General features: G+C 46.1%; 1 protein-coding gene across 1 annotated transcript; it reads right to left on the bottom strand.

Moving 5' to 3' along the window:
• Positions 1 to 9,472: 9,472 nt before the first annotated feature.
• C5H3orf80 (chromosome 5 C3orf80 homolog) lies at positions 9,473 to 12,843 on the bottom strand. Its single transcript, XM_088669150.1, has one exon. It carries the CDS (start codon positions 10,667 to 10,669, stop codon positions 9,995 to 9,997), a length of 675 nt encoding a protein of 224 aa, XP_088525276.1. The 5' UTR covers positions 10,670 to 12,843; the 3' UTR covers positions 9,473 to 9,994.
• Between the last annotated feature and the right edge of the window lie 2,668 nt (positions 12,844 to 15,511).

Raw genomic sequence — 15,511 nt, 5'->3', positions numbered from 1 at the left:
TGAGAGTAACCAGCCACATGCTCCCAAGAAGCTCCTAAGTAGGGCATGAAGCTGAAAATCATTCCCTGTTGTTCATTCACTGCATCTGGTAGCCAAATATAATGCTTCTGGATATACAGGCTCCCCTTTTAGCTACCATGGCTCAAGCCACTGGTGGATAGATGGATAAATTTGTCTGATACATTTAAAGCCCCCCTCCCATGGTAGTGGGCATCACCCCATGTGGTATCAGTGGTTAGGGCAGTAGTCCTATGTACACGAAGTATTTAAACTTCTGAGTAAACATGCATAGGATTGGGCTGTAATTATTCTGTGCTGTGTGAGAACACCACAGGGTAAGATCCAGCTAGGCTAAGAGTAGACCCAATGAGCATAGCATATGAATGTAGCAAGCTGCCATGTATTGAATCAGATCACTGGTCTACAATGACTGGCAGAAGCTCTCCATGGTTTCAGGCAAGGAGCATCTCTCAGCCTGACATACACTTGCCTGTGATTAAAGTTCTGCATGGATAGGAAAGTTAGTCATCTCCATGAATTTCAGAGCATATGCCCTGAGTATGACTTAGTTGGATCTTATCCTGTTGGCACAGTGGCTCTATCCAGATGTTTAATTAAAAACATAGTAACATCTGTATTGTGATTTGCCCAAACTCCATTTAACTGGTTAGACAACAACAACATGATGGTTTGGTGGTCCTATTTCCCCTGCATAACTGAAAAATTGAGAAGCTGAAAACCTATTAATGTGCATTTGTAGCTCTGAATGGCTAACATAGTGCATGGCAGAGGTGGAGAACCTCTGGCTGGACTATTGGAAGTTGAAGCCTAACAACATCTGGAGGACCATAGAAACTGGAAAAGGGTTGGAAGTCCAACACATTCAGTTCCTACCATTAAATGTAAGATCTCTTTACAAATCAGAGAGAAGTGATAAGGATGGTGGGTTTTTCTTAAGAGTGTGTGGTGTGCCACAAGATGAAGCAGAAGACAGGTTGATTTGGAAAGGACTGCAGTTTTCCCAGGACTTGCGGTTCATTTTTAAGCCCCACCTCCATCTGCAAAAGAAGCTAAAATGTGCTTGTGACTTAAGGTATATGCAAATTTGATGCAAATTTCTCATCTTTGGAAAATGGAGCAGAGGCTCAATCTACATTCAGTATACTGGGCCCCTTAAAACCTTGCTGGTACCCGCAGCCTTCACCCATGTTTGTATTTTGAACCATGTATGAAGATTTTTTATTTTTGCAGTTTAATTCTGAATATAGTGGGAAAGGAAGCTTTCATACTGTGCCACATGAATTTTACCCATCCCTCACAAAGCCTGATTTGCTTCTCGATGAGACCTGCAATCCACCCACTCCCCAGCTTCTTTTTAGTCCATATTCAGTTCCCCCTGCCCTCATAAGCTAAAGACATCAAAATTGAGCTTCTGTAGAAACAATCAAATTCCCTACTAAAAGCAAAATCCCATCATTTGTAAAATGATCTCAGCCACAACTTGATTCGGCCATATTTTCATCTTAAGGGACTAGGAATTTATGATCAGAAACTTCCCCCAGATTGTTCCCAATTTGTTTGGGGGGAGGGGGACTTCAATTCCCATCACCCCTGACCACTGGTTCTGTTAGCTAGGGATGATGGGAGTTGTAGTCCCAAAACAGCTGGAGGGCCAAGTTTGGGGATGCCTGCTCTAGGTGAACAAATGCTGCCCCCCGCTTCCCCAAAAGGCTGCACACAGGGCATCACAGACCATAAATCTGCCACTGCCTGGAGGGCCACGTTTTGCCCCCCATCCCTGCCTTAATGTAGATTTCATGTGCATGCAGCATACCAATGGCAAAATAAATATCAGTTCAAGCCTCAAACCCCAAACAGCTTTTGAAATATTGGCAGAAACTCAGATGGAGTCATTGTGCTGCAGGCACTTAAGTTAATTACACAATGTGCTCCGTTTTAGGTTGTCAAACAGTGTTTAGCATTACAGCCAATGCTACCACTCTGAAAGGAAGGAGGGAGACCAAAGAGAAAAGGCCAAAGATGCAGATGCAGAATGAAATCAAGGAGGCATCCGCAGGAGGAACTGTTGTACTGATGCATGACTTCAGGTGGCCTCACATAGACTTGAATACATTTGTGTTCCAGTCAAACAAAGCGACACAGTCTCTAAATACCCTCAATGATGGTGATCTAAATAAGTTGGCCACAGAACCAACTACAAAGCATGATTTTAACTTTGTTAAACCAACTAGTAACAGGGACCATAGTACTATCAAATAGAACGTGTATGTAAGTTGAGAATTGCCAAGTAAGTCCAACGATCACATATGGCTCCAAAAGAAAAAAAATTATCAAAAAGGAGGAGAATGATTAAAAGTTGGAAGGTAAAGTGCACCTTTCAACTTTCTTTTTGAGGGGTGGGGGAAGCTCAGCTGATGTTGGAGAGGGCATACTGCAGACACAGAGACATAAAACTCCAAGAACGCTTGGAGGTTGTGCAAAACTGCTATAATAGAAGCTCATCTGCAATGTATACTATCAATCACAAAAGGTACCAACAGGCAATACCAGCATGCTTAACAAACAGAGTGAAGGAAGCTATTCAAGACAAGGAGCCTTCTTTCGGAAAACGAAAGTCTTGTCTAAATGAGAACATAAAGGAACACAAACTTTGGGGGAAAGAAATGCAAGGAATGCAGAAAAAGAACTAAAGTAGCACATTGCTAAAAGCAAGGACTACAATCACCAAAGAAATAATTAGAAGCAGGAAACTAGCTAGGGAGAGTGTTCAGCCTTTGGATGACAAGGATGTCAAAGGTGTGCTAAAGGAGGAAAAGGTGATTACAGAATACAGTAGCTGAATGGACCTGACTGCAACAGCAAAAGTGCAGGGAGACTGCTGTTGCACTCAGGTCGTCCTTTTTTTTGCTTTCCATAGGCATCTGGTTGGAAGCTGTGCAAACAGGATGCTAGACTACTAGATGAACCATTGGCCTGATCCAGCAGGCCTCTTATGTTATTGCAGTGGGTCTGCTCCTGACTTGCAGGGTTGCTGCCAAAAAGTAGAACTAGGAGACCGTTGCTCAGCTTCATGGCTTTGGGGCTGTGTGGGATTCCACAAGCATCTGTCCTTTCACCTATATGCTTTTTGAAACCTGTTACAAGTGATCATCTGGGGATTTGGAGCATGGTGTCATCAGTTTGTGCACAGTGCTATCTCTCCATTCCATTAGAATCGGGATGCTGTGAAGGTCTTGGACTGCAGGCAGTGATGGATTTGATGGGGACCAATAAACTGAAGCTGTAAGTGGCTAGTTCCTGTGTGCGGGAATTAGATAGATGACCTATTCTGGGAGGGGTCATATATCCCCCTGAAGGAACAGGTTCATGCTCCTGGATTTCAACCTGTCAATGAAGTCTCAAGTTGCTTCTGTGGTTAAGAGCGCTTATGCCCAGCTTGGGCTGCTCCACCAGCTGCAGCCATCCCTTGATCAGGGTTAGCATGACCTCAGTTGACCATGCTTCAGTGACCTCCCACTTGGACTACTATAATGCACTTTATGTGGATCTGCCCTTGAAGATGGTCTGGAGGCTGCAGAATACAGCTGCTAGATGGGTAAGTAGGATAGCCTGTTGGAACCGGTCCTTCCACTGCACTAGCTGCCAGTGAGCTGCTAGGCCCTATATACACCATAATATAAAGCCCTAAATGGCTTGCGACCCAAGTAGCTAAAAAAAGGGGGGGAGTCTTCCCTAGTATTAACCATCTTGGACCCTACAATCTGCAGGTGTGATGCATTGTTGATGGTGCTACCAAAAGGGGCTACCCAGCTGGCGTTGCATCCATCCAAGGATGTTTCCAGTAGTGGTTCCCCACTCAAATAATGCCCTTTCTTGTAAGCTGGATCTGTCTCCATCATTACTAACTTTCAGGAGGAATTCTAAAAACTGAAATAAGAGAAATATGGGGAGGGGGAGCTTGACAGAAGACTGAGTTAGCAGGGGCTCCTTGTTGTTGTCGTTTAGTCGTGTCCGACTCTTCGTGACCCCATGACCTCCCAATAATCTCATGCACACATAACACAACCACCACACTGCTTTCCCTCCATCCAAGCTCACGTTCAGGTTTATAAACCCTCCTGGGGGGAAGAGAACTACCTGGTCGAGAATTGGCAGCTGCATTAATGGTTAAGAAACCCTTCCTACAGTACCAGGAGAGACACCTGCCTTCAGCCAGCCCTCAATTGCTTGCCTTCTTTCGGTGTCACTGGCTGTCAGCTGCCTCCTCCTTAGTCCCACTAGGCTTAGTCTTTGATTAAATTAGTTTTAGAACTTGCAGGAAGGAGGATGAGGACAAAACTAGAAGAGGTTGGCTCTACCTGTCATTGTCTCTGAACCCCCCCCCCCAGCTGTTGTCCTCCTTCCCTTCTGCCCTACCAATCCCAAAGGTACCAGCCACCACTGCCTTCTGCTAGGGTGGCCAGTTACCCATTGCCAAAAAAGAGGACCAATTTGCATATGCTGATTGGTGCAAATTTGGAAATTATTGCTATACTTTAAACGGAAATGCAATGCAGCTCACCAGAGCGGATGTCTGCAACCAGGTAACCTGTATACCTGCAGTGCAGGTGTGAACATTTGATGGGCAGCTTCCATGACACTGCGTTCCACTCAAATGGTTCTTTTACTTTAAAGTGGGCTTGGACTGGACAACTGAACAAACAGAGAATGCTTTCAAATAGAGGACTGTCCTCTGTAGACATACACCTTTCCTCCTGCCTGCTGGCTTTCCTGTGAATGCTTCCTTAAATCTCACATTAGCATTATGAGGCAAAAATTAAGTTGGGGAAACAGTACCGCTGATTGTTTCACTGGTTAGGTATTACTTAATCTGCATCTTGGGGAAGAACTGGATGAAAAGGGGCAGGGTGGCAATGTTTTTTTTTCCTGGTTCTCATCCCCATATTTTCATATAGACCAGACATCCCCAAACTTCGGCCCTCCAGATGTTTTGGCCTACAACTCCCATGATCCCTAGCTAACAGGGGAAGATGGGAATTGTAGTCCAAAACATCTGGAGGGCCGAAGTTTGGGGATGCCTGATATAGACATCAGAAGAACATTCCTTTTGCAAAGATCAAGTCATTGGCTCCACCTCTGGTGCATTACAATTGCAGGAAAGTGACTAATAATGGAGGCCATTTAAGTTTTCTTTGTTGTGCTTCGGGTGCCATAGATTTCCATTCTCAAAGTACATAGCTCTCCTAAAACACTTCCATCCAATAAACACAACAATTAGCACCAAATGTACCATTGCCTCTTAATCACAAGCTGTAGGAGATACCTGCAAAGCTTACATCCGAAACAACAGTACTGCAGCAGATGGAAGGGAAGCTAAAGGTCAATTGCAATCTATTTTTTTTAAAAAGCCCATAGAATATTGATCAGATTCACGCTACAGAAATAGGACAACCTCCCCCAATCTGGTGCCCTCCAGCACCCAGCTGCGAATGATGGCTCCTAAAGGGGACTAGGTTGGGGAAGGGTGTATCAGGATTACTACACATAAAATTGTGGAATTGGAAGGGACCACGAGGGTCGTCAACTTCAACCTCCTGCAATACAGGAAACTTTTGCTCAACATGGGGCTTGAAACCCTAAGAGACTGAGCTAGATGGACCATGTAGCTTTTAAAGTGCAGTCAAACTACAGGTTATTCACCTGCAGCTTACTCCTAGGTAACTAAGCAAAGGCTTGCAATTATCCTGATCCTAATGAATTGTAGGTACAGTATTTGTTATCTAGTGTTGCTCTTTCATCTGTGTTCATGCCTGTCAGTCTGTATATACATCATGCAGTTGCCTGCGTTTCTGAACTCTCCTTGAGGGCCTGCACTTCAAAAATATAAATTTATTCTTCACCTTGCAAAAGTAAAGTTTACAAACATTTTTAAAGCAGTTGCAAGACTGTTCTAGAGGTAGTGTGTCTATATATTGGTGACGACATGAGCACTGGTCAATAGATGCCCATCGGTGTCAGGCTTCAAACTGAACTAAGCTGAAAACCTGCAAAATCTGCCCCCCCCCACCTCCAATAACCACACACCCTTCTGGACAGAAACATGCACATTTGTTTAGAAGGCACTGACAGCACTTTCAGCCACTTTTGCCACTTTAAAAAGGTTGTGATTGTCTTCATCTTTAGGCAGGACAAAGGAAATATTTATACACTGAGTAAAAGCTGTCGTCCTCACCTCCTCACATAATATCTTTGGTTTCAAGATGGATAGGGAGTCTCAAGCTGAGTTCCTGGCACAGAGGCCTTACTTTTAATGACTTGGGCATTGCCAGTATTAGCTTCTTCTTTTCAGAAAAGTGGGTCCATGCTGATTTGAAGCACCTATAATGCACATCTGCCTGCCTGAATCCCCGTTTACACATGGTGCACATGCTAAGGGTCAGTAAACACATGCACACATGAAACACTTTCTATAGTCTTGATGTTAAGTGCACTTCTTTACCCTCACCTAATGTTCTAAACTGCAGGACTGAAGTTGGACTGTTGAGGAACATGGGATGCATACGTAGAAGTAAAAAGTGTACATTAATAAACTACCCAGAATGGGTCCGAGTATAACAAGCACAGAGCTTGCAGGAGCAACAGACCTGTACAGACTACCTAAAACCAGGAACTGAAGTGGTGCCCGGACCCTTTGCACTGTAACTGACAAGGCAAACTTAGCTCCACCTGTGCTTAGAAGTGACTTTTAAGTTGTACATACAGAAAATCTGGTCCACAATATAGCCGCTAGGGTTGTGGCTGGTGCTGATGCTTGGGAGCCAGTGGTACCCATCTTACATCACCTTATCTGTTTTTTGTTCACTTTTGTCTATGTTTCCATTGCTGCTTTGTACTTGAAAATCCTTCCCTGCCTTAGGACCATGACACCTAATGGACCATCTATTTCCATGTGAGCCTGCTAATCTATCAAAGTGTTGCCAACCTTTGGGGGCTTGTGGGTACATTTGCCAACTGGAGAAACCATTGTCTGCAACACACACACACGGCAACCAAGCACAAACCACAACCTAATCTACTGGCTACCATAGAATGCTTTCGAGCCTAGCTTTGGCAGGGAAATGGAACCCTGTTGACTCCAGGGAAGACCCCTGCAGATGCAGGTGGGATGGGTGAATCTGTCAATTTTTGTTTCTCCCAGTTTCTCTTTTTTCCATGCGTAAGTTCAGTTCTCCACATTTCCACATTTAGTTTAATAGAGCCCCAAGTTACAAGGAAACTCTGTGGCTGGCTGCAAATTTGATTTTACCTTTATTATTTTATTTGTTTGTTTATCACCATTATGCCAGAACCTCATGATTAAACTATCCAATACACTTAAATGATTAAACTATCCAATACACTTCCTCTAAGAATCTAATGTGTTTGTTTGTTTTAAAAAAGCTGCCTGGGTGGCTCAGGCAATGATGGATCCCCAGCAGGCATTATCAGCTGCATGTGCCACAGCATTTGCCTGATCTTACTGTGCAGTAGCACCAGGCCTGCCCAACTAAACCCATGTTTACTTGGAAATAAGCCACATATAGCTCTCTGGGACTTACTCTTATGTAGGTGTTGCAGCCACAGGGTAGTAAGTGCAACACTTAAGTGTAGTGAATCTAAAGTTAGTTCAACTGATGTAAATGGGACTGTGTGATTTTGGCAACCAATGGGATCACAAAGGCTGCTGGAAACCGCTACAGACACTCACTTCTTGCCTGCAACCAACTGGTCATGCACAGCCATCAAAAGCAAGGTTTATATATGTTCCATGGCACCATCAGTGATCTAAAATGGAGTCTTATTGCCTGTAGCATCGCATGACTCCCAGACCCCAGGAGGGGAGCCAGCATGTGCAATGATTTTAAATGTTTGTGTCAATCAGAGCAAGATATGAAGTAGTGGGGGAAAGAGCAAATCGTTTATTAATGTATGGTCATTTACCTAATCTTCATACTTTGCACTTATACTAAGTGTTTCAAGTGTGGTACATGCTTCGCAAACATTATTTCAGCCATGTTGGTAAGAGCCTTCCAAGGAAATACCATCCTCGTGTTGAAGCTGGTGCAGGGGATCCAGCAAGGCCTCCTGGGCAACATTTGAACTGGTGTCTCTCCTTAACTGTGCTACATTAATTGCATACGGAACAGTCGAGGGTCCCAACTAACAGAAGCGAACAAAGCTTCTGAGTTCATCAAAAAACTTTTATCAGCCCTGCCCAATGACAAAAACCACAAACCAGACAAGAAGTGGGTGGAGATAAGAGATAAAGATGTTGCAAGGTGGAGAAGTTTGCAATTGTCTGGCAATGCAATCCTCTTATGTGTGTCTATACTGTAAATGGCTTTTGGGTGCCCCACGGGAAGTGATTCATAAATGATTAGGATGATAATAATACTCAGGAATGCCCCCTTAGTTTTAAATGGAGTTCACTCTCAGGATAAGTATGTACAGGATTGCAGTCTTAAAATATTAAGGCAGAGTTTAGGCTATATGTTATCTTAACATACGGTATACTAATCTGTAACCCATCTGTTATAAAAGACAAAAAAAGTGTGCAGGTCCAAAGGGCAGGCGCAAATCTTTAGCAAACCCTAGACAGAAGTGGTGGGAACTGCATCACTGGAGCACACATCTCCCCAACAGAGATCCCCCCCTTAAAGAAGTGGTGTGCTTTCTCTGCTCTTGCAGCAAGTCTGCCTGCACCTGCACCCCCACCCATGTCTACATTGTATGGGGATGAGACTGCACGCCACCAGTACTCAATCAGGGCCCAACACTAATGATAAAATCCAAATTATCAGAAAAGTCGTAAAACTGTGACTATATTTGTTTGCCAACCACCACAAAAAATCAGAGCCTAGCTGTGGGGGGAGAGGACAAGCGGGGTTTTTTTTGCCCCATTAAGCCTCCAAAGGGGCGTCACTGAGGCCCCTAGCCTATGTATGTGTGTGTACGCAGATGTGTGTGGGTTTTTTTGGGGGGCCCCAAACTGGGTCTTTGAGCTGGGTGAAATAAAGCCTAGTTTTGTGCCTGCAAAAATAAATACCTCCCCCCCAATCTTTCGGAAGTGAGTTGTGGCAAACTCCTTAAAAACAGGGAAACTAAAGAAGCAATGAATGAAAGTCCCAAAACGGTGACTATGCCTTCTGACACCCCCACCTCAGCCTTCAAAGGAAGCTTTGCAAGACACAGACTCTAAATCAGCTGGAGGTTCCCCCCCTTTTGCTTTTTTATGACTGCAATCCTATGCGTGTCTACTCGGAAGTAAACAGCACTGAATTTCATGGGAGTTTTATTCTAGGTAACTGGGCTCAGGGTTGCAACCGGAAGAAAATTTTCCGTAGGGAGACAGAAATAAAATTCCAAAACAACCTGAGCTGCATTTGCCGCAAATTAAAACAAAAAACAAAAATCACATCCATCGACCCCTTCCAGGGTTTTAATATGCGGCGAGAAGAGGGGTTCGTTAACACAATGGAAGGCATCTCCGCGAGGCAAGAAAAAAAAAGAGGAAAATCATCATCATCATCATCATCATCTAGCTTTCTCCTAGTTCCGAATATGTCCAACTGGAATGCATGTCACAGGCACTTAATGAACATCTCAGCAACAAAAATTAATCGATGTAACTCCGAAATCCCAGACGTGAAAGGCCGGCGGGGCCGTTGGGCAAACAGAAGGAGGCAAAGGCGTTTTGTGTCCCTCACGGCGGGTCGGTTGCCCTCCGTTGCCAATACAGTTTTAGCTCCTGGAGCGCGGGACCCCCCTCGGGGCGACCCACTGCCTCCCCGCCCGCCCCCTCCACCCGCCACGGCATCTCCGTGGAAAGGAGCAGCTCCGTCGGGCCACGCGCGCCGACCCCCTCTCGGGGAGCTGCAGCTCCTTGTCGTGGGGAGGGGGGCCCTATGGGAAAGCGGGCCGAGGAAGGGGGTCCTCAGCTGCCCGCCCCCGCCCAGCAGCCGGGCTCCGCGAGGTCTCTTCCCGCGCCCGTGGCCAGGCTGGTGACGGGGAGGACGAGGGGCTGCTGCTGGAGGCGCATGGACTCCTCGTACGTGGGCAAATACTTCACCTCCTCGTAGCTGGGCAGCTGCAAGAAGACGGGCGACACGACGGGCAGAAGGGGGGGCGGCGGCGGAGGCGGCGGCGCCTGACTGCTCCTGCTCCTGCCGCTGTCGAGCAGCGAGTCCTGCGACGTGGCGGCCGTGGCGTTGAGCGGGGTGCCTCCCCGGGCCAGCGAGTCCCCGTCGCCCTCGTTGTCGCCGTCGCAATCGTCGTCGTCGTCCTCGTCGCGGCGTCGGCGTCCCGGGCGCCGACGGCTGTTCCTGCGCGGACTCGGGCAGATGACGCGCTGCAGGAAGTAGCCGATGGCGAAGAGCACCAGCAAGATGAGCAGCCCGGAGAGCTTCCTCACGAACCAGCCCACGTTGTCCAGGAACGTGTGAAAGGGCAGCCGGCAGCACTTGACCTCCGGGTAGGTGGCGTTGCCGTAGCTGCAGCAGCTCTCCTGCTCGCCGCACTTCAGCCCCGCGCAGCTGCCCCCCTGGCAAGGCGGCGGGCACAGCAAAGCCGCCCCCAGCGCCAGCAGCCCCGGGGGGAGGCCGGCCCCCATCCTCCTCCTGACCCCCTCTCGCCCTCCCTCTCTCGCCCTCCTTCCTCCGTCGGGCACCGAATCACTCGAGGGGAGGAGGAGGCGGAGGAGGCAGAGGGGACGGGGACCTCGCGGGCCCCTCCACCCTCGCCCCGTCCAGCATGCGCTCTCAGGGCGCTTTGCAAACTCTTGCGAGGGGCCAGGGCGACTGGCGACGGAGGGAGCTGCTGCCGAAGGAGCCTCTCTCCAAGGCTGCTGGATTGGAAGGCGGCCCCGGAGAGTCGCGGGATGGATCTCCCTTTAGCCCATTGGACCAGCTGCGGAGTGCGGAGATGGCGAGCAAGGTCCTGCTTTTTGCAGAAGCTGCCCGCGCGGCTGGGTCCTGCAGGCGAGAGGCGGGAAAATCTGGCACCCGGTGTGTGTGTGTGTGTGTGGCTGTGTGTGTGTGATTGCGCGCACGCGTGTGGGGCGCCAAAGCGAGAGGGCGACCCAGGAAGGGGTTAATGGGTCCGAGAGATCGGCTGGCTTTTTTCTTTTTTCCTTTTTTGCAGCGCTTCCATCTCTATTAACATAGCCTGTCGCCTTCTCCTCCTTTGGAGTAGCGGCGCACACCCCTCTCTGCTCCTGCGCTTAAGTGATTGGATTCCCCTATTGGCGTTATTTAAATTCACTTGCTTCTGGGAGCTGCTTACCATATTTCTGGTCTTATTTCTGATTAAAAATTGATGATAACCATTTGGCGGATGTTAATGGGCTTAATGCAGCTCCTCTTCCATTAGGGAGTGGTGGTGAGGCTGCGATTTTCCTGGCTGGGTGCCTCCCTCCCAGCCAACCAGGGAGAGAGGTCGGTGTCTTTCTTTCCCTGGAGAATGTGGAGGACCCAGAAGGCTGTCTAGCAAGGAGGGTGTTAAACGTCTTGAGACATGTGGGTAGAATTACCTTTCCATAGAATAGTATAGGGACCCCAGGGCCATGCAAGAAGCTCAACTATGACGGATAGCCATCCAACCTCTGCTTAAAAACCTACAAGGAAGGAAAGTCCACACCCTCCTGAGAGAGTCCCTTCCACTGTCAAAACAGCTTTTGCTGTCAGAAAGTTCTTCCTGGTGTTTCCTTTTGGCCACATACCAGTGGCCATGATATTCACAAAGATAGGTAATGCCTTGCTGAACACTTTAATTGTGCAAAAAGGAACTTTTTTATTATTATTTAAAAAAATAGACAGAAACAGATAACCACAGGACAGGTCCCTGCCTGGAGAAGTGTAAAATCAGAATTTATTTCTGAAAGGGTAGCCATGTTTATCTGTTGCAGGAAAAAACAAGAAAGTGTCTTGTAGCAGCACCTTGAAGTTGGAGAAGTTTGTTTTATTGCATTTTTTTCATGCATTTAACCCCCATCTTTCTACAATAAAATCAAACACGGGCTTACAAGACAATAATATAAGTAACACCATTAAACACAGCCCAAGCAATCACAGCAGGGATAGAATGGGGACGAATTCAGAGAGGAGGAAATTACCTCCCTTTCCATCACAGATTCTTGCTTAACTCTACTTTTAACTGATTAGGCCTTAGCAAAAGAACCGACGGGCAAACTTTAATGAGTGCACAAGCCCTTAAAATGTTTGCATTCTGTATCAGTCCTCACAAGATCCCCAGGGTGAGTTAAATGGCATTTCAGGCAAAAAAAAACCAAAACAGTAATAACCTTGAATGTAAGGGGATATTTGTAAGAAAAAAATCAATGCACTTTGCTGATCGCTTGTTTTATCACAATCACAACAGCAAAACTGAGATAAGCACAAATTTATGGCAGCTACAAAAGACTGAACAAAAATTAACCAATGTAGAAATCACCTCCCAGTTATTAGCAGCAGAGGTGATCTGGATTTTATTTACTTCCGTGATGCGTTTCTTTCTCGGAAAATGCTGATGAGCATTCAGATGGTTACAGCATCCAAGCTTCCTGTACTCTTTGTAAGGCAAAGTTTAGAAGAACTGACCTGTGTTCACCAGGGGAAAAGAATCTGCACAAACAAATCTCTAGTCACACCCCTGGGTCCATTTTATTCATTACATTTTATCATTATTATTCATTATTGAAGGAACACAGGCTTATTCAATGTATTATTTCATGCACCTCATGAAGGCTTTTTTTTTTTAAATAAAGCCTTTGGCTCATTAAATAACTTTTGTACTAGCTTTGGTTGTGCTTATTTTCATGATGACCAGATTTGTTAATCTGTTTTTTATTGTATTGGGTTTAGTTTGGAATAATGCTATTTATTAATCTGTTAGCTTCCTTGAATTTCTTTGGAAAATAAGACAGGCAAGTAGCTTTTTTTTTTTAAAGATCAGGGTGGTGTATAGGGTCCCCCTGCCCATTTTATCTCCTAACAACAACCCTGTGAGGTAGGACAGGTGACTGACACAGTGGGCTGCATGGTGGAGAAAACATTTAAACCCAGTTCTTCCCACTTCTAGTCTGACACTATAATTACATGCACCTGACACCTTAAGATAGCCACAAACTGAAGATTTTGGGGGTTTAATATCATGCCCTACTTGTTTTCATTAGCACCTAGCTTAAAGGGGAGTTTTGGAGAATGCAAAAAACTTCCCGCGGCTTTGTGGCATTTTGTTTGATCCTTATAAAGATACTATCCCACTGCTGTGTTTGGATTCCACCCTGCATTGTATGGACCAGGCTTCCCCAAACTAAGGCCCGGGGGCCAGATGCGGCCCACGAGGCTTTTTTATGTGGCCCCTGGCACCCCCTGCCACCCACTGCTGCTGCGTGCTCTTAACGGCGTGGCTCCCCACTTCCGGGTCGCTGGAGTGTCGGAAATAGCTTGTGTGCATGCACAAGCGTCATTTCTGGCACACTTCTGGGTCAGAGGAGGCCCATGTGCATGCACACAAGCTATTTCTGCTGTTCCCGTGACCCAGAAGTGTGCTGGAAATCGCGTGTGCACACGCGTATGGGTGCACGCTCCCACGTGCTCTGGCCCACAGCGCAATTGGCGCTGGCGGCACTGGCCCTCGGCAACGTAAGTTTGGGGACCCCTGGTATGGACCAATATGACTAGCAATGACTTCTTATTAGACCACACTGATTCTCAATTCTGGTTCTTGGCCAGTGAATGTAAGCACAGCTTTGACATTAGGACAGAAAAATTCAGAAGCACTGAAATATTCCACCCTTTCCCTGAAACCAGGGTGCTGAGTTTCTCACAGTGCAATCCTATACATATCTCCCCAGAAATAGGTGCTACTGTGTTTAATGCAGCTTATTCCCAACTGTGCATTGGATTGCAGCTTCTAACATCTGTTTAAAAACGATCATGGTCTTCTGCTCATAGAATCTTAGAAATCAGTCCTCTAACAGATTCCACGTCCCCCCCACCCCAAAATTGTAATCAATAGAACTAAGCACGTCCTGAACCTCTAAAACTTACAGTGTGTTTGGGTTCCCCAGACCATAGTCTGTTTCGACCGGCTGTGCGCCTGTAAGTGGTAAGAGAATAGCAAGCTTGTTGATGACTAAGCCCAACCCCAATCAGTCCGAACTCCATTATGGGGAGGAAAACCCTTTGAAGAAGGAGTGATTCTTTTGAAGTGCCTGACTAACAACAGAAAGCTTACACTTTGAAGATGTCCCCGGGTGTGAAGATAAAATTACAATGGGAGGAATCCAGTTAGCATAATCGCTCGTGCTGCCACTGCAAGTCGGGGTAGAGCACACTTTCTATGATTTAAGACAGGCTGAAATCTGTGGGACTTTCTTCTGAACAAACATGTACACAGGACCAAGATGTTAAAACAACAGGGCTTCCGATATGTTCATGTTACAGGTTACTCAGGCTCCAGCTCGCTTCCACTGCTGGTGTTTGAAGCTGAGTACACATAATCCATCTGTATCCTGTAGCTTCTTGAGATAATGTGGTTTCCTTCAAACCAGCTTCCATCCAATTTGAAAACAGAAGCTGCAATCTCGCTAAGGTGTGTGCATCAGCTGTTGCACAGATGATATCATAGGAACATAAAAACATAAGAAGATCTTGCAGGATCAGGCCAGTGGCCCATCTAGTCCAGCATCCTCTTCTCACAACAGGTGCCTAACTTGCAAGCAGGTTCCAAGCATTTGAGTCCTCTTCCCCTCCTGTGGTCTCCGGGGAAAGCAGGAAGCATTTCTGCCTCCTGCTGTGGAGGTAGAATATAGTACTTGGAATCGTTGATAACTCTATCCTCCATGAATTTGCCCGGTCCTCTTTTAAAGCCATCTAAGTTGGCAGCCACCACCTGCCGCAAAATAAAAGAGTTTTGAAACCAGATATACGAGGAAATGAAAAAGATGCTTAAAATTAACTTTACAAAAAAACAAGAGGCATCTCTCCTCAGAATTTTGAACAAAGACCTTCCAGTAAAATACAGAGAGAATTTCCTATATGCCACGGCAGCAGCCCGCTTGCTAATAGCTGCCAACTGGAAAGGGGATAAAATCCCCACAGTTGGAGAGTGGCAAGTTAAGTTGTTGGAATTTGTGGAAATGGCTCAATTAACAGATAATTTAAAGGGAAAATCTAAACAGTCATTTACGGAAAAGTGGGAAAAATTCAGGAATTATATGCAAGAAAATGACAACAGGGACGGAATCTTCATGGCAGTTTTGGAATGATTGGTTTATAATAAAGAATTAGACAAATCGGTATGATCGGCTTTATTATGTACAAAAAGAAAAAATAAGAATATGATGAGGAATGTTAGTACATGAGTAACACAAAGGAGACACACTGCAGAAGGTGACGGGAAGTCAACGGTATTGATGTAATTAGTTATTTATGTGATGGATCGATGTTAT

This window comes from Zootoca vivipara, chromosome 5 (genome assembly GCF_965207765.1).
Source record: "Zootoca vivipara chromosome 5, rZooViv2.hap1.1, whole genome shotgun sequence".
Classification (NCBI taxonomy): domain Eukaryota; kingdom Metazoa; phylum Chordata; class Lepidosauria; order Squamata; family Lacertidae; genus Zootoca; species Zootoca vivipara.
Note: the sequence above shows the minus strand (reverse complement) of the source record. Positions and strands in the feature narration are given on the sequence as shown.